The sequence below is a fragment of the Octodon degus genome, unplaced genomic scaffold, assembly GCF_000260255.1.
Source record: "Octodon degus isolate 3935 unplaced genomic scaffold, OctDeg1.0 scaffold00038, whole genome shotgun sequence".
NCBI lineage: Eukaryota > Metazoa > Chordata > Mammalia > Rodentia > Octodontidae > Octodon > Octodon degus.
In genome coordinates this window covers 13,559,879-13,579,557 of record NW_004524614.1, presented here as the reverse complement: position 1 = coordinate 13,579,557, position 19,679 = coordinate 13,559,879, and the positions used below count along the sequence as shown (strand labels likewise).

General features: G+C 33.0%; 1 protein-coding gene across 8 annotated transcripts in view; it reads right to left on the bottom strand.

Annotated features, from left to right (window-relative positions):
* Positions 1-19,679, bottom strand: part of Nbea (neurobeachin) — a 760,086-nt gene that overhangs the window by 572,161 nt on the left and 168,246 nt on the right. For 7 of the 8 annotated variants that reach the window (XM_004631077.2, XM_023714988.1, XM_023714990.1 and 4 more), the window contains exon 11: positions 8,556-8,664. In XM_004631077.2, the coding sequence (XP_004631134.1) occupies positions 8,556-8,664 (109 nt within the window). Of the gene's footprint in view, positions 1-8,555; positions 8,665-10,784; positions 10,891-19,679 lie in introns of all 8 variants that reach the window. The other variant, XM_023714993.1, reaches the window with a different exon arrangement.

Here is a 19,679-nt window from a genome sequence, read left to right as displayed (position 1 = left end):
TTTTTTTTTTTTTTTTTTTTTTTTTTTTTTTTTTTTTTTTTTTTTTTTCAGAACCGGGCATTGAACTCAGGCCCTTCTGCTTGGCAGGGAAGCACTTATTCCACTGAGCCATCTCCCTGGCCCCTAGCTTCAGATCTTGAAGATGCCATCACAGCCAGTGAAAAGGTAAGAAAAGATCTCTTCAAAACAACTAGGATGCAGGAAAAATAATCCATCACCTGCAAGATGATGCAAAGATGAACATCGTGAGACTAATAGGCATCAACGAGAAAGAAGGACTCAATATAAAAGACATGAAAAGAATATGGACTGAATAGCAGAAAACTTCCCGATATGGGGAAACAATCTGACATTCAGGTAACTGAAGCACATACAATGCCAAATAACATCAAATAAATGAAAAATACACCAAGACATATAATAGTCAAGATCCCAGAAATCCAGAACAGGAATAATATACTAAAAGGCGCAAGACGAAAGAAATAGATCACCTTTAAAGGAAAACCAATCAGAATCACAGCAGACTTCTCTTCACAAACCATGAAGTCAAGAAGAGCATGGAGCAGAGTACTTCAAGTCTTCTATGCAAACAAATTCCAGCCCAGACTGCTATACCCTGCAAAACTACATTTCCAGTTTGATGGAGAAGTGAAATACTTCCATGACAAAGAACTAAAGAATTTCATGACAACAAAGCCAACCCTACATGGACTACTAAAAGATGTTGTAGAGAGAGACCAAAATGATCAGAACTCCACAAATGAGAATGGTAGGAACTCACCAAATATGGCAAACAATAAAACAAAGGAGAAAAAGGAATAAACAACATCAGGTAAATAACATGTCAATCTTAATATATCTCAATCATAACCATCAATATAAATGGACTCAATTAATTAATTAAAAGAAACAGACTGGCACAGTGGATTAAGAAAATCTACAATATGTTGTATATAAGAAACACACTTAACTCATAAAGAAATTCATAGACTGAAAGTCAAAGGATGGAAAACAATACTGCATGTCCTAGCACCTCAGAAAAAACAGGGATAGCAATCCTGTTCTCAGACAATCTCAACTTCAAACCAAGAATGATCAAACAAAATGAAGGCCACTATGTACTGATTAGGGGAAAAATTCAAGAGGAAGAGGTAACATTCATAAATATGTACACGCCAAACACAGGAGCACCCAACTATATAACACAAATCTTGATGGACATGAAAAATCTAATGTCCAATACCACAACCTTAACAGGAGACCTTAAAACCCCTTTCTCCCAAAAAGATAGGTCAGTAAAAAGAAATTGGCAAAGAAGTAGCAGAACTGAACCAAAGCTTGAAACAAATGGACTTAGAGAACATATATAGAGTGTTCCACCAAACCAGAGCTGAATACACATTTTTTTCAGCTGTACATGGCTCATTTTCTAAAATAGACCACATACTAGTCCATAGGTCATGCTTAAGTATATGCAAGAAAACAGAAATTATCTCATGCACATTATCTGACCTCAGTCCATTGAAACTGGAAATAAATGACAAAAGAAACCACAAAAAAATCACAAATACATAGAAATTAAACAACACCTTCCTCAGCAACCAATGGGTCACAGATAAAATTAAACAAGAAATTGAACAATACTTACAATTCAATGAAACTTCAAGTACTTACAAGAATTTATGAAATGCAATTAAAGCTGTTCTTAGAAATTTATAGCTACGAACTCACATGTTAGGAAAACAAAATGGAAAGAAATAAACACCGTAACGCTGCACATCCAACATCTACAAAAGGAAGAGCAAATCAAACCCGAAGCCTAGACAGGAAGATAATCATAAAGATTAGACCAGAAATTAATTCAATCCATATGAACAAAACAATTCAAAGAATTAACAAATCAAAAAGCTTGTCCTTTGAAAGATTAAATAACACTGATAAACCCCTAGCTAATCTTATCACAAAGAAGAAAAAAACAACTGAAATACAAGCAATAAGGAATGAAAAGGGTGTAACTGTCACAGACCAAGTAGAAATTCAGAAGATCATCAATAGCTGCCATCAGAACCTTTTACTCTCACAAAACAGAAGACAGAGAAGAAATGGACAGATTCCTAGACAGGGACAAATTAACAAAACTGAATAAAAAAATACAAGAACTCTCAATAACCCAAATAATAGCCTATGAAATATGAAATTTTTTAAAAAAAGCCTACCAACAAAAAAAAGTCAAGATCCTCATGGATTCACAGCTGAATTCTACAAGAAATTTATAGAAGATATAATCCCTATACACCTCAAACTCTTCCATGAAATTGAAAAGGAAGCAATCCTCCCAAAATCATTCCTAGAGGAAGCATTATACTGCTACACAAACCAGGGAAAGACACAACTAAAAAAAAAGAACTGTAGGCCAATCTCCTTCATGAACATAGATACAAATTTCCTCAATAAAAGCTTAGCAAATAGAATACAGCAAATCAAGAAGATCATACACCATGACCAGGTAGGATTCATCCCAGGGGTTCAAGGATGGCTCAATATATGCAAATCTAGAAATGTAATACACTATAGTAACACCACATGTGGTCATCTCAATTGATGTAGAAAAGGCTTTGACAAGGTCTAACACCCATTCATATTCAAAATCCTACAAAAATTGGAATAGATGTCCTCTACTTAGTCTGATACCTATGACAACCCAATGGCTAACATGATTCTAAAAATCCGGACAAAATAAAATCTTTTACTCTCAATCTAGTACAAGACAAGGATGTCTTCTATCACCACTCCTATTCAATATACTTCTGGAATCATTACAAGAGCCATTATACAAGAGAGATAAATAAAGGGAATAAAAAAAAGTAAATAAGAAGTTATACTATCCTTATTTGTAGACGACATGATACCTTACTTGGAAAACTAAAACAACTGCACCAAGAAGCTACTAAAATTAATACACATTCAGTAGCATTGCAGGATAAAAAGTCAATACTGAAAAGTCAACAGCATTCCTCTACAGAGATAACAAACACATTGAGAGGGAAATTAGAGAAACAATACCTTTCAGAATAGCATGGCAGAAAATTAAATACTTTGGAATTAATCTAACTAAAGTCAAAGATCTATTCAATGAAAATTACAGTGTTCTTCAAAAAGAGATCGTAGAGGATTTCAGAAAATGGAAAGATATTCCATAAGCCTGTATAAGAAGAACCAATATTCTGAAGATGGCCATACTCCCAAAATTGTTGCACAGATTTCATGCAATCCTTATTAAAATACCACCAAGATAATTCACAAACCTAGAGAAATTGTTCCTAAAATTTATGTGGAACCAGAAAAGACCTAAAACAGCAAAGGCAGTCCTGGGCAACAAGAACAAGGCAGCAGGCATTACATTTTCTGACTTGAAATTATACTACAAAGTTACTGTGGTAAAATCAGCATGCCGTTAACAACAAAATAGACCTGAGGATCAATGGAATAGATTAGAAGAATCAGAAGCGACTACTAACACACTTAGCCACTGTGTCTTCGACAAAGAGGCCAAACATGCTTACTGGAAAAAGGTAACTTTAACAAAGGTACTGAAAATCATGGCTGTCTACATGGCAAAAACTAGGTCTACCACCATGCACTAAGCTAAAGTCAAAATGGATTAAAGATCTAAACATTAAAACAGAAACACTAAAACTCCTAGAAGAGAAAGTAGGAGGAACTCTTGAAGATATAGGAGTAGTCAAAGAGTTCATGAACAAGAATCAAATCACACTGGTAATACTTGAAAGAATTAAAAACTGGAACCTCCTCCTATTGAGAAGTTTTTGCACACCAAAAGAAATTACCAACAAAGTGAAAAGACAACCCACAAATTTGGGGGGAAAAATCTTAACTAATAAACACTGAGACAAAGGTCTGTTTTCTAGAATTTATAAAGAACTAAAGAACACTAGGACCCCAAAATTTAAGACCCAATCCAGAAATGGGATCCGAGATGAACACACACTTCTCAGAGGACAAAATTATAGAAGAGAATTAGTATATGAAAAAATGCTCCACTTCACTAGCCATCCGTGAAATGCATATTAAAACAACCCTGAGATACCATCTCACCCCACAAAGAATGGCTATCATAAAGAAATCAACCACCAACAAATGTTGGAAAGGCTGTGGGGGAAAAGGAACCCTACTGCACTGCTGGTGGGAATGTAGACTGGTGCAACTATTATGAAAATCAGTGTGGAGACTCTTTCAAAAAAGTAGGACTGGAATGTCCATTCAATCCAGCTATCCCCCTACTGGGAATTTTCCCAGAGGATCTGAAAACATCATATCATAGTGATATATTTACACCTATGTTTATAGTAGCATAATCTGTGGTAGGCAAATTGTGGAAACAACCAAAATGCCCATCACCTGAGGAATGGATGAAAAAGATGTGGTATTTTTACACAGTGGAGTATTACCCAGCTATAAAGAATGATAAACTCTAAGCCTTTATATTTGAATGGATGTCACTTGAAGATATATTCATAAGTGAAATGATCTAGGCCTACATGTGTAAATATCGTATAGTCTCCCTAATCTAAAAACTCAAATGAAGAAATAAAAATAGAAAGGTAGAACACAATTAAAAGGAAAGCGAGAACTTAAGGATTAAGCAATTAAGAGAGGTAAGGAGAAAAGCTAGGAAACATGACACGGGCAAAGCCATACATTTATATGTACACCATGGTTGAGGCAATGATCCTGAGAATCTTCAGCAGGTTTTTGAAACTAGCAGTTAATTGGTAGGATTGTCAGCCTGATTAACTATATATGCTGATACCTATGAACTAAGCAACTGCCCTGAAGACAGTAATGTGCAATACTAGGGTCATACTTGGAATGCCTGTCATTCTGGTCTTCTAAATATGTATTGCTTGTCATGTCATCTTAATTAGTGCTATACCATCTCTCAAATAAATGGCAGTGTAAGGGGAAAAAACGAGTAATAAATGAAAACAAAACACAAGAAAAAAATGTCATAGGACTGTCCCCCTACAATGCTGTATATTTTTAGATTTTTAAATTTCTCTGTAAAAATATGTAATTATTTATTCCTATTTTTTAATTTTTTAAATTTTTTTCTTCACATTTTGTAGGGAATTAAAGTTTAACATATCAATACTTCATGGATAATAACCGTTCCATGTTATGTGTAAGATGTTTGATATTCAGACAGATAGTGAGGTTAACCTCAACTGTCTAGCATATAGAGTTATGCATAGTATCATTAAGCTTCTCTTCTGGAGGTTTAACAACTTCAGTTTGCAGACCAAAAATTAGAGAAAAAGAAGGGCTGAAAGGACAGCTAACATTTTGGCCCTAGCCTTTCAAGGTCAATGAGGACTCAGGACATAATAGAACCTGTACTGTAACATCTTGTAACTCAGTGGTGTCCCAAATTCTGATCAAGGAGATTATGGGGCCATAGAAGAAAGTTATCGACAATGTAGAGTGTGCCTAAGGAGAGTCACATGGACAGAAAACATTCTCTCAGGCTTTCACGGGGAGCACATTGGTCACGCAAAGGCCATGATTCATCCACATGGCTGACAATGACTAAGGATCTACAAACTGGGGTACAGAGTTTCAGAGTAAATCCTGAGGGGATTTAACTGTCCTTGTCAGATACAAAAGTTACATTTATTGTTATATATGTCTTGCTTTATCTTGGTATTAACCATCCAGCAGAATGTATAAAAATGAGGTGTAAAAAGTAAAGCCATATTAATATGCTGAGCTGCAAAAGGCTCAAGTCAACAACTTCTGACATTTCAGTCCTATGGATAACCCACTACTACAATGGACTACTGAACAGTATTGGATTATTTGGTTGAATTCATGCACCTGCAATATTTAAATGGCAATGGAATACCATCTCTGATAAAACTAAACAAAAAAAGGTGGTACAAATGAAGGACCATTTGTATCTGTATATACAAAATAGTTAGGATAGATAATAGAGCATTTTTCTCTTAATTCAATGAGAAGAAAGAGTTGTACTAATAGTGTTTGGACAGGATATCATGTCTGCATCATGAATAACTACTATGAAGTCAACAATATGCAATATATTAATTATTGTAACTGTCCTCCTAATCTCTTTTGAAACTGTCTTACTGCTATTTGTTTCTCAATAAAATTAATTTTTAAAAAAGATGGACAAAAGAAGGGCTGGCGAAGACATGGAAAAGTTGGAATCCCAAAGTACGCCAGACAGGAATATAAAATAATAAAGTCACTTGAGATAACATAGGTAGTTCCACAAAAGGTTAAAAAGGACACGAAGAAATTGACCTCTATGGTATCTTCTATTCAAGAAAAGTAAATTATATATCCACAGAAAGTCCTGTAGATAAATATTTATACTGCCATTATTCATAAAGCCAATAAATGGAAATAATGCTTCCTCCAACTGATAAACAGAAAATAAAAATATATACATATATGAAATACAATGTCATTCAACCATAAGAAGAATAAGGCACTGACATATATTACAAAACAGATGAACAGAGAAAATATTATGCTAAGAAAAATAAACCAGAGACAGAAACACAAATAATTGGGCACAGTCACGCACACTTATGATCCCACCACTCAGAGGGCAGAAGCAGGAGGACTGCTGGAAGTTCTGAGGCCAGTCTGTGCTATATAGTGAGTTCATGGCCACCCTGAACTATACATTGAAACAAATATTGTATGATTCTATTCATATAAAATATCTATAATAAGAAAATTCATAGGGAAAATAGATCATTGGTTCTCTAGGGGTGTGTATGTTGTAATACAAAATTAGTAAAGGATATAAATAAGGACTTCACTATAAAATAAATCTGATAAACAGAAAACTCATGCTGAGTCAGCAGTAAAAAAGAAAATTTAGCAAATTTCAACCATGAAACATGTATCTATTAAAACTGGTAGTTAATTGACTTGAAGATTTTTGATAAGATTTCTAACATTAAGCTCAATTTTAAGTAGAAAAGAGCTTATAATTATGCTGCCAATTCCTCAGTAAATACATATAAATATTTTTAAAGAGTACACAGTGATCTTGCTATGCACAGTGATTTGACATAGACATACATAATATCCAGCTCATGTAAAATATAGTATATTTATATATTCTAAATAATTCTTAATGTACAAGATATTGAAAAACAGTATTTCATCATTTTAAGAAAGTAAACTAGAGGGCCTACTAGATTTTTGAGCAGCATTGCTGGGGACAAAATGCTTCCAAAAAGACATAGTGCCAATTATCAATCAGTTTTATAATCTACCAGTCTTCAATCACCAGTAAGAGCAGCAGTATTTTAAAGAAAACATAGATTACAAGTACTTCAAATGTAACATAACTGGAAATGAAGTAAAAAAAAAAATCTCTAAAAATTATTTCTATTTTCCTTCCCAAGGTAAAAATAATTTTATTTGTCTTCCTTGAAATCTTATCTTCATTCTTTCTCAAATCATTTTACTTTCAAATCAGTGAAGAACAATAGAGTTAATTGGTAAGAAAAAGAGTTCTAGTGACAGCAAATAGTATCTCTCTTCTTAAAAACCATTCATAAAATTTCCCTTTAACTGTTAAAAATCACATGACACAACTAATAGCTTGCAAAATCATAGTCAGAAAATCAACACACATTATTGTAAAAGTACAAATGTGCTAAGCAAAGTGGGGTGCTGGTGAACTACTGTTATCTCAGCACAGACTTAATTGGACTGCTGCAAGTCCCATTTCAAGGCTAGCTTGAACTACATAGCAATACCCTGCTTAATTTTTTTTTAAATAGTAGATAAGATTGGGTTGCACTACTTGAGCAATTGACTGATACAAGAGACATATGAGACCAGGAAAAGAATAGAAATGTCACAGTTTTAGCCCAAAAGAAAGATCAGAGTGATAATGGAGGGGCATCGCAATGTATATATTGTGTTTTAAAAGCATGATCTAAGTCTGTACAGTAAACCTTGGTTTACAAGTAAAATATAAGGATGTAAATAAAAAGAAAACTGAACCCATTTAATTTGTGTTGTTTATACTATGCTCTGATATGAGAAAACTTTTTAAATATCCACATATATCAATTCAAAGACAGCGAGCACAAAATATTGTTTCTGCCGCTACAAATAAAAATTTTGATCCTATAATTGAAACAAGATGTGAAACATTTAAGAAAAACTAAGTTTTCTAAGAAATTTAAAGGTAAAAACTAAGAAAAAATGAGAGAAATGATTTCTTATAACTTGAATACATGCATATTAAATTTAGTTTCTATATTAACTCCAAATTTATCTCAACATTTCCAATATTCAGTTTAATTCCATGTTTATATTTATGTTCAAGTTACAAATCAAATATATTTCTGAAAATATTCCTGAATTAGCAAACTATATGATGGTATTCAGTGGACAGGGAAATTATAGATATCATAATTAGCGACTGCAAGTTGTCTAACAATAAAAGATGTATAATAAAACCATCAGTACATATAACTTACCTTTTCGAGTAAGTAGCCAATGACTAAAAATCCTTTTCCACCCAGCATCTGTTCTTGCATGGCTACTGAACTTTTAAGTAGTTCAACCAGGAATGCCAAAAGAGTAGCACTGCATGTAAAGTACAGATAATTTCATTTTGTAATTATTAAATGTTTATTATAAACAGTGTTCCATTTTAGTAATGTGTTCTGCCAAAGATAAACAAATTTAAGTCTAAAATCTACTCTGCTATCAAATGTTCCGATATCTTATATTGTAAAATAAAATAACTTCTCTTAAGCATAGAAAGCTAGTTCTACCCTTTTTTCAAGTTAAATATAATAAAATTCAAATATTTTTCTACTCAGTTAAATATCAAAGTTTACCTATATTTATTTATTTCTGCTTTCAAATCAATGTAACCTAACAAAAATCACTTTTGCATAAAAAGGCTTTAATGTTTGTTAGAATAACATGGTATCAGAGAATTTTAAGTATGTATGCAATATTGTGTTCTTGGAGTACATATCATTTTTAAATAAATGCATACACCTATGTTTTAAAAAGGGTCAGAAAAAATACACAGAAAAATGTATAACATTATTGTCCACACATGTGCTCAGAAAATTTGTAATAATAGGAAAATGGCATTTGTAATATAGAAATGAGAACTAGCAATTAATCACAAAGGATATAAATGAACACAAAAAAGCACACAAACATGTGGAACAAAGATTAAGCATTTGGTATGTCTTCTGAATGACTGAATGAAGAAACAAATAAAAAATAAGTAATTTCACTGAATTAAGTTTTGATAATGTATTTTTCACAAAGTTATATATGATAATTTGAAACAGCAGCACTGATACATGAATATAGTATTACTAAAGATAAAAATATACATTACTCATTGCATGTGCATCTTATAGTATATAATGCATTGTTACCAGACTTTATCATAAATTAAATAAAGTTTACCTTAATTATTTTATAATTTCCTAAATTATAATCATAACAATAAACTCACAAATTTCTAAATGTCTTAAATACAAGAACACTCATTCTTACAGGAAAATTTAAGAGAAATTCATGAAAATGATAAAAGCCCAAATTATTCATGCTTCCAAATTTTACTAGCCTTTCTAGTTTCAACAGGATTAATAGACAACGCACTTCTCTGATAATGCAATTTTTGTTAAAATCAGAAATAAACTCACAATAAGAACTCATAGCAAAATCACTGCTATCATTATTATGAAAATAAGTATCTTCATGGACTACCTTATTTGAGAGAAAATGTACTATTCATAAATAAAATGCTATTATAGGAAATTAAAATTCAATTATAGTAACTAGTCCTATAACCTTAATCACAAAAAATAAATATTACAAATCAATGATGTTGTTCTACTTCATCCTTAAATGGAAGAAAAACACTTCTAAGAAAAACACAACTATCAAATAACTCACTGGAATTTTTAAAGTATTTCTGTAAAGAAGCACAGCTATTATGCAATCTAGTCCGTGTTAAATGAATTGCTTCATTGTAAAGACCACTTCACATATAATCATCTAAAAACTGTATTATATATAACACTTCTATTTAAACGTTGGGAAAGAATAAAGAAAATTACACCATAGAAATTACACAATTTCCTAATCTTTTCATGGAACTTATACCTACACCCAAGTTAGTGATTTAGAGGCGAATTGAATTGCTAAATATTAGCACTGCCAAAAAGAAAGACTAGAAGTGCCTCACAATTGTTCCTATAGTCTATGAGAAATGGCTAAATGATATTTCTTAGAATAAATCACCCTCCTATGTAGAACCATTCAAAATTATAAGGATGTCATGGATTTTCTATTTTTTTTTAATTCTTTCATGTCAAAAGAACTAGTAATTCTCTAACATCTAATGAATTATGTCAGATATCTAAAAATTATACAGTAGCATCACACAAACAGAAATATTAACTTTATTGCAATTCTCAAATCTAACGCATAACTATACTATCCATAAAAATGTTAATTTCACTTTGATATTTATCATGACAACTAAAAAGTCAATGCATTAAGTTATCAAAGTATTTTAATTAATACCTAAAACCCAATGCAAAAGCATCACCGTATCTTTTCAAAAAAAAAAAAATCTTAAAAATAAGGTGTATTTGACATGGTGGGCGGAATAGTAAATAGACGGCCATCTTCGAAGAGGTACATTTTCAAACATAATTTAACAAACTTACCAGTAACTAAAATGCATCGGATTTCTGCAGGGCTCACAATAAACTTGCAAAATTCTGTGTACTGCCATACAAAATTTCTCTCCATTCTTGCCTATTTCCAACTCCCCTAGATACAAAGGCAAATATAAAGGATACTTCAGCCCATTCCTATATCTCCTACATACCACTTCCTGTCTAGAACACATCAGTTCATCTGTAGAGGATCTATATAGATAGGATAATCCAGAAAGCAAGTAGCTGTGTCAGCCAAACTAATACATACAACATAGAACATTCTCTTGAAAAGTATAGCAATACCTAGGAATAGATTATCAGAGGAGTATTTTATATCATATATAAAAACTGTATTTTTTTATAATGTCAAAATATAAAATTGCTAAACTTTTCAATAGACAATACTATAACACATGTTCTGTAAGAAGCAATTCTACTTCAGGAATAGATAAAGGTTTTGAATCCTGTCTCCTTTAAAAAAAATGATACTTGCATCTATTGCAGGTTTTTTCTTTAAAATAATTACTACCTTCCAATTTTAATAAGCTTTAATTAAGTTAGGAAATAATGTTAAGTTATCATAAAATATGAAGGCTAGACTTCAGGGAAAAAGTGAAATGATATAATGTCTCTAGAGCTTTCTGGTTCATTTTATTAACAAATGCCTCCACTATCTTGGCCCACCAATTACCTGAGAATACTGAATGACTATGAATAAAAACAACTAATCTTTAATAGAAATATACACTGTATAGTATTTAGATTCTATTAAAATTTATGTAAGATTTGACTTGATTTTACTTATAACTTCATTTCCATAATGTACATAACTGTAACTAATCGTTATATGATTCAAAAGTTTTAATATCTTCAAGATACTTCTGTTATCTGTAGAGATATCATAAAGATCCACCTAGCTTATAGGTCTAATCATTGAGAATGCATACATAAACTAAGTTCACTCCCAAGGCAACTCATAGAAGGTAAAAATGGGCCATATGATTTGCTTTGAATTGATTTTAGTATATGTGCTGCCGAAGCGAGCACTGATTGGCTTTGAAAGAAGCAAATTATCACAGCTAAACTGGTTTTTAAGATAAAGTTTTTATCAAGAGGAATATAACATGAAAAAATTAAAAATTCTGCCTGAGAACCAACACCTTTCTACTATAAAAGGATGTGTTAAGTCACTTGAGAAACTCTATAAATAAAATATTTGTCAGAATAAACTCAGAGGTAGATTAATTTCCAAATGATATTCAAAAAAATCTTGACATTTACAGATTTCATTTCTCAAGCAGTCTAATTTGATAATTAAAGTATGTAAAACATTGAATACCACTGATTGTATATTTTTGTCACTGCAAAACTCTCCCTAGATGAATGTTATCTCAGCAAGAATGAAACTGTAAATGAAATTCACTCAAGTCCACACCTAATGTAATTTCACACCCAAGACAATTACTCCCTAGTAATATAATCTGAAAAAAAATGTTTTCAATACTTTAAAAGTTACTTTCTTTCACAGTTCCAAATTAAGAACATCTGAACAAATGCTTCCAAATTCAAGTACATTTAACAGTCACTTTTAGACAAGGTGCACATGAAGAAACAATCTCAATGAAGATGAAGTTTGCAGCGAAACACACACACACACACACACACACACACACACACACAGTCACAATTATCAGGGAATACAAAAACCATTTCATTCCAAAATCAAATAGGAAAATAAGCCAAATGAGGAAGCAAGTGAAATGTAACACAGCAAAATATAAGGACAGATGTAAGACTCAGTATAGTACGTGAAACCAGTAAGCCTGTCCCTGGTCATGCAATCTCTCCACAATAATTTCCACCCTACTGATGAGGTAGAAGACTAATTTATCTACCTATAAACTAAAGATTTATCCTGTCATGGACACTTTCTAAAGAGCTCTATTAAATGTCAGGCTATTATATATTTGTATCTTTGTTTTACAATAGACTTTAATTTCATGTTTCAACAATGATTTCTAAATATGGTAAAAAAAAAAAAAAAAAGCTCTCAAGACCTAAAAAGGTGTGATTTATATACTCCAAACTGTGTCATGAAGGAAATAAAATTTTAAAATGCACACATGTAAAATCATTTATAAATGTCATATGAAATACCACGTATGATATACCATATGATATAATGTGCCTAAAAATTTATATTTAGAGACCAAATAACCTTTTGACAGATCCTTTCACTAATGATGTTCAACATTTACTAAAAATACTTAAATGCAAAAAGAAATAAGAAAGTTTAAAAACCTGTCAAAGCTAATAGTTCTACAGTGTAACCCCAATACACATAGCATCTCGCATAATACCTTAAGTGTTCTAGCCTAGTGATGTCCAATCTTTCAGAACTTTCAATGTTAATAGCTGGCAACAGCATGCATGCCGTAGTTTTACCACCACTGTCTAGCCCCTTTATAAAAACTGCCTGGCCATGTTGCAAAGGCATTCATTGCTATTATAACCACAGACACATGAATAATTTAGAAATTTAATTACATAATTTCCTAATGCCTAAGCGGAACCTACAAAGTTCCAAACTGGAAAGTATAAACAGATTACCATTATACTTGGGTGATCTTAACTTTTTATGCATACTCTAAATCCCTGGAGAATCAAAACAACCACAGTAGCAAGGCCAAATAGTCACTCTTTAAACCTAATGCTGGCTCTCAACCAAGCCTCAATCCATTTAACAGAGGCAAGATTAACAGCCTATCTTAAAGTGATTTAGCAAATGTAAAAACTTAAACAGCAAATCACCAGACTACATAGCTTAAGTATTTAATACTCAGGTTTTATATATGAAAGGATTTTTCTAGTGTTTTTACAATAATAATATTTTAAAAGATAATGTAATATTATTTTTAAAAATATATTTAGGAAAGGGTCTACAGGATCTCACTACATAGATCAGGCTCGTAATGATCCACTTGTGTTCAGCCTACCAAGAGCTGGGATTACAGGGGCGTGCCACCACACCCAGTCTCAATTACCCTCTTAGCATGCCCTGGGGATGGGGCCTGGCACAGCATGCCAGGGATCCAAATGTAGCCACTGTGCTCTGCCTAAGCAGGCGCTTTCCTCTACTGAGCTATCTGGCCAGCCCTTACAATGTTTGATATACATTTGGTGTGCAGTTCTAAAAATGTTAACAGATATATCGATTTAATCTCTATTACAATCAAAATATTAACCAGTTATATCACATCAAAAATGCCTCACTTGTTCCTTATAGCTTTGTAGTTACACTCTCTGAACACTTGATAAGCCCCAGTAATTATCATCTCCTTCCTATAGCTACAGCTTTGAATTTTCAGGAATGTCATATAAATGGAGTCAGCACATAACTTCTGAGACTACTTTCTTGACATCAACATACTGCCTTTGAGATTTATTCAAGTATAGACATATATCCAGAATTCATTCCTGTTAATTGATGAGCAGTACCTCCTTGTATGAATGGATGCACAAGATTGGGTATCAATCATTTTAAACACACTTCGGTTACAGCATGGCAATTATGAAAAGGGATACTATAAATATTCACACAAAGGTTTGTGGACATCTTCATTCTTTTCTCGTAAGTAAATACACAGATGCTAAATGAATAAATTTAAGAAGCTAAATTATGTAACCACATGCTTAACTTACAAGAACATACTATATTCTGGAGTGGCTGTACCATTTGGCAATCATATCAGTACAGTGGTACTTTGGTTCAAAAACTCAAATTGTTCCACAATTTTGGAAAAGATGGCCACATCTGTTTGTGCTGAAAAGATGGCTACCATTGTGTCTGTTACCAGATGTAGAGTTTGCAAACAAAACGTTGCCAAACACTTCTGTTTGAAAATTAATTTTTGTGAACCAGGGCTGACCAAATAGCTCAGCAGAGGGGCCAGGGGCTTGTTTCCCGGGCCTGCCATACAGGCTCTGCCCCCAGGACACGCTGAGAAGGCATATTCCCAGAACTTGGGAGGCTGTAAACAGGCGGATCACTATGAGTCAAATCTTGTAGTGACTCTGAACCCCCTGTAGACCCTTCCCTAAAAATATAAAATTCTAATACAGTACACTGTATTTGTGAACTTGCTAACCATGTCAATATTAGAACTTTATGTGCATATCAATTCATTGAAAATTTGTATGTAGAACATCATGTTGCCCATAAAAATTGATAACTGTATTCTTTTCAATTTCTGTAATTTGTCTTGCTTTTTCTTACTTTACTAGAGCAACTTAAAGCTATGCTGCAAAGCAGGTTCATGTGATATATAATATGGGAAAGAGTTTATTTAAAAATTATAGAATTACTTCCTCACATTTTTCCCTTTCTCTGATACATTGTGATAATGAAATTCTCTGTCCCACTCTTTGTACTTCTATAACTGTCCACAGCTGGTACCACAAATATGAAGATATAGTGGAAGTTTTTTGTCTCAACCCAATAGCGTACTAGGTCTACTAGTCTTAAAACTAGATCACTCTCTGAGTCCTGGCTTCATCTGCTGCTCTGCCTCTAGTGTGAGAAGAATGCATGGGCACTAGGGCATGAAAGAACAAAGTGAAAAAGTAGGAAAATTAACAAAGAACTTTTGCACTAGGAATAGAAGGTTTCTCTTGGAGCACTTGCTCCCTCATTACATTCTATGCACAAACCCAACTTTCTACTTTCTTCTTTAGTTTATCCTAAAGAAGCAAAAACTATGAACTCAACACAGTTCAAAAGTTCTACAAATTCAGCTGATTTTTACAAACTTAAAGTTAAAATCTTAAGATAACCCAATACCTATCTATAGCTCCACAAAAAAGAATCTTACTGAGTTCTTAACATTTGATCCAGCATGCCAATGAGACAAGTTATATAATATGTCTTGATACTGAAAGAAGGCAGAGGGAACAAATTATTATTTAGAGCTAAGCTTAATACTACTATGCCACAACATCCACAATACTCTTTTAAGTCCTCTTACAACAAAGAGCTACAATTTTGACAAAGAACCACTGCAAGCTTAAAAACTACATATGCCTGAAGCAACTATAGATATTAACAATTTCCATGCTGTATTTCTTCTTTTTGAAAAAGAAAAGTACAAAAGACTACATTTCCAAGCTCACTTATAAGTAGTCATGTGACTAAATCAACAAAATAGGATAGGATCAGAAGACTTGTGGGCAACATCAGTGAAAACTCTACACATAATTTTCTATCTCTCTTTTCCCCTCCTATCATGAATATTGCCTACTCTGAAGTATCAGGATGACTCCCAAAACTGTAGATCCCCAAATGAACTATGTTTTGTCATGTGACAATATATAAATCCTTACTGTGGAAGGCCACCAAATTTCATTGTTCACTGATATTACATAGCCTGTCCTATTAAAATCAGACCTTAAAAAACTGTACATTACTATGTATTTTAGGTTTTTTTTCTCAATATTCTGTTCTTAAATAATTCTGTCCTTACATAGGCATTATTTAAGGACAGATAACCCTTACCTATTTTTCTAATTAGGCATTCTAGTAGATTGGACTCAGAATACACTGAAAACATCAAATTCTTGTAAGTGCTTATACAGAACTTGCATATTTCTAAGTGGAAGCTATGCACATTAACATTTCCACCAGCAAAACCACACATTTATTCCTGGATGGCTATGACTAATAGTGAGACTAAATCTATTACAATAACTCAATATGCATAAAACTTAAACTAGGTTATACTACAATAGCATGACATGCATTAACTTTTTGCAAGGAATGAGAAAACTGAAAGGGTTCCTAAACAAGATCTGCCCTGTATTGGGTTTTCTAGATTATACTAAACCTGTTACCATTCTCAACGATGAGAAGCAATTAATTAGGGAATACCAACATAGATTCATAAGAAGGAACAATCGATTATCTATTACAGGGGGCTGGGGAGATAGCTCAGTAGAATAAGTGCTTGCCTGGCAAGCGCAGGGTCCTGAGTTCAATCCCCAGTTGTGAAAAAAAAAAAAAATTCAATTGTCTATCACAGTTTTCTACTACAATTTAGTCACAGCCTACTTGACTCTATAATTACATTCCATGAGTATGGCTGCAATAATGAGGTGCAATCTCAATATCCACCCTATAGACTAAAATACTGCAACTGTCCAATGTTGAGCTTACTTATTAACAAAAGCTGCCTCATCTTTGGGTTGCAGTACATTTATTCAGTGCCTCACATAAGCCACTTTATCCTAGTCAAAATATTGGCCGACTGACAAAAATTCAAATGGCTTCAAAATCTTCACTTCATTGTTATGCCAACAGGTTAAAGTCCAGTTTACACGATTTCCTGGCAGTACTAACTGGTCTTATATGAGGCAAGAAAACGTTTCATATTGTGTTCTATGCATTCTGTCCAAGTTTCTGGAATATCTACTTTTTCAGACAAATATCTACTTCCTGGCTATAGTATTAATGGAAAGAACTTCTTTTAAGGCTTCAAAAGCATTCTTGATTTTACAATCACAGAAATACGAAAAAAATTTTGTCCCTATCAAAATAAGTCTTATTTCATTTATATAACATATCATTTACAATGTAGATGAAAGATCAAGAGTACGTTACTTGTGACTCCTGCTTTGGGAAAAGTAGAAGTCATCTCCCCATCCAAAAACATTTTAAAAATACATAATCTTTAATATTACTGTGCATGTTCTGACACATATATGCATTTAAGCATAATGTTTAAAGCAGAATATACATCTCCTCAAACATTTGTCACTGCCCTATGGTAATCACATTCCAAATCCTTTGTGCTTTATACAACAGCACACCAGAATATTAATTTTATTCTGATTGGTCATCTCTTATAATAGACTCTGACATTTGCATATAAAATTGGAAACTCTGGAGGAAATATTTTTAAATAAATATAGTAATATTAAAAACAAAGGGGCCGGGAAGATGGCTCAGTAGAATAAGTGCTTGCCTGGCAAGCACAAGGGCCTGAGTTCAATCCCAGTTCCGAAAAAAAAAAAAAAAAAAATTTCCTTTTGTACTTTACAAAATGAAGCATGTGATACAAAAATTTGTATTTTGAACAATTTGGCATAACAAATGAACTTTTGATACCAATTACAAGTATACGCCAAAAATTTTTTCTTGACTACTTCAAGTTTGCTGTGGTTCCTGACATATTTGCCAGATATAGAATGAAGATAAGCATGTTAAAGAGGAAGCTTGTCCATCATCTTGATAACACATTCATAAATGTTGAGATTATTTCCACGAATAAATAAAATATACATTCAAGAAATAATGTATATTCTCAAGATGTTTATATCTGTCCATCCAAAAATGCCAATAGAGATATTTAATAAGATTCAAATTGACCTTACTCATTAATAAAGACAAATTGCAAAAGAAGTATCTAAAGTGGAACAAATTCAAATTCAACATATTATATCACAAATATAGAAAATGCAAAAATTCAAACTTAATAAATATTTAACATTTATACAGAAAGAGGTACACACCTGTAATTCTCATGAGACAGAAAAGCCACCAGCAAAATAAGTTTACTGATATTTTCAAATAGAGTATTGAGGAATAGGTACCTGAGACTTTCATCTGTGTCCAAGCAGCAATCTACATGCAAAACCTTTATGCATGCATAGTTAGTTCAGTGTTTAAATCATAAATTAGTTGTATTGAGGCAATCTTTTTTAAGATTTTTTTTTCTACTGAGAATCCAACTCAGGACCTTACAAGACCACTTGGTTTTTCTTTCTTTCTTTTTTTTTTTTTTTTTTTGTATGTTAGGGGAGGGTCTACAGGGTGTTCAGGGTCTCATACTAGATCAGACTGGTAGTGATCCACCTGTTTACAGTCTCCCAAGAGGTGGGATCACAGGCACGTGCCACCACGCCCAGTCTCAATCACCATCTCAGCGCACCCTGGGGGTGGAAAAAACACTTTCAAAGAATCATATTTGTTTTGTGCATCTTGAATGTTCTAGAAGGTAGAGGTTTTTTTATTTCACCCTGAGGAGTAGCTAGCAAACTTTTTCCCAGTCTGTAGGCAGTCTATTCACTCAGTCATTTCTATGGCTGTACAGAAGTTTTCCAATTTAATGTAAAGCTGTTGGTTCTTGGTATTATTTCTTGTACAATGAGGTTTTATTCAGATAGTATTTGGCTGTACTGTACCTGTGTTTTCAAGAATTTTATCTATTTTGTGTTTTGGCAGATTAAGTATCTCTGTTCTAATGTTTAAATCTTTGGTCCATTTTGATTTTAAGAATTGCAGAGTCAAAGATATGGATCTAGGTTCAACCTTCAACATGCAAATAGCCTGTTGACCCAGGACCATTCTTTAAAAAGGCTACCTGTCCTCCAGCAAAGGGATCTAGACCATTGCTTTGTCAAAATTGTGTAACTAGATGTGCCTGGAGATGTTGACGTTTCATTTATGTTCTTTTATCTACAAGTCTATTTTTCCCCAATCTCATGCTGTTTTACCATTGCAGCTCTGTAGTATAATTTCAGACCTGGAGTTTGATAGCCTTTCCCTTGCCCTTGTTGCCCAGAATTGCTTTTACTCTTCTAGATCTCTTCTGGCTTTATATGAATTTTATGAATGTTTTCTCCAGTTTTGTAAGGAATGTCATTCACATTTTGATGAAGAATTCATTACATCTCCCAGGGGTGATGGTGCACGCTTGCAATTTCAGCACACAGGAAATTGAGATAGGAGGATTGCTTTGAGTTTGAAACCAGCCTGGGGGCTAAAAAAGTAAGCACAAGGCTAGCCTGAACTGCATAGGGAGAACTTGTCTTAAAAAAAAAAAAAAAAAAAAAAATTTCCTTTTGTAC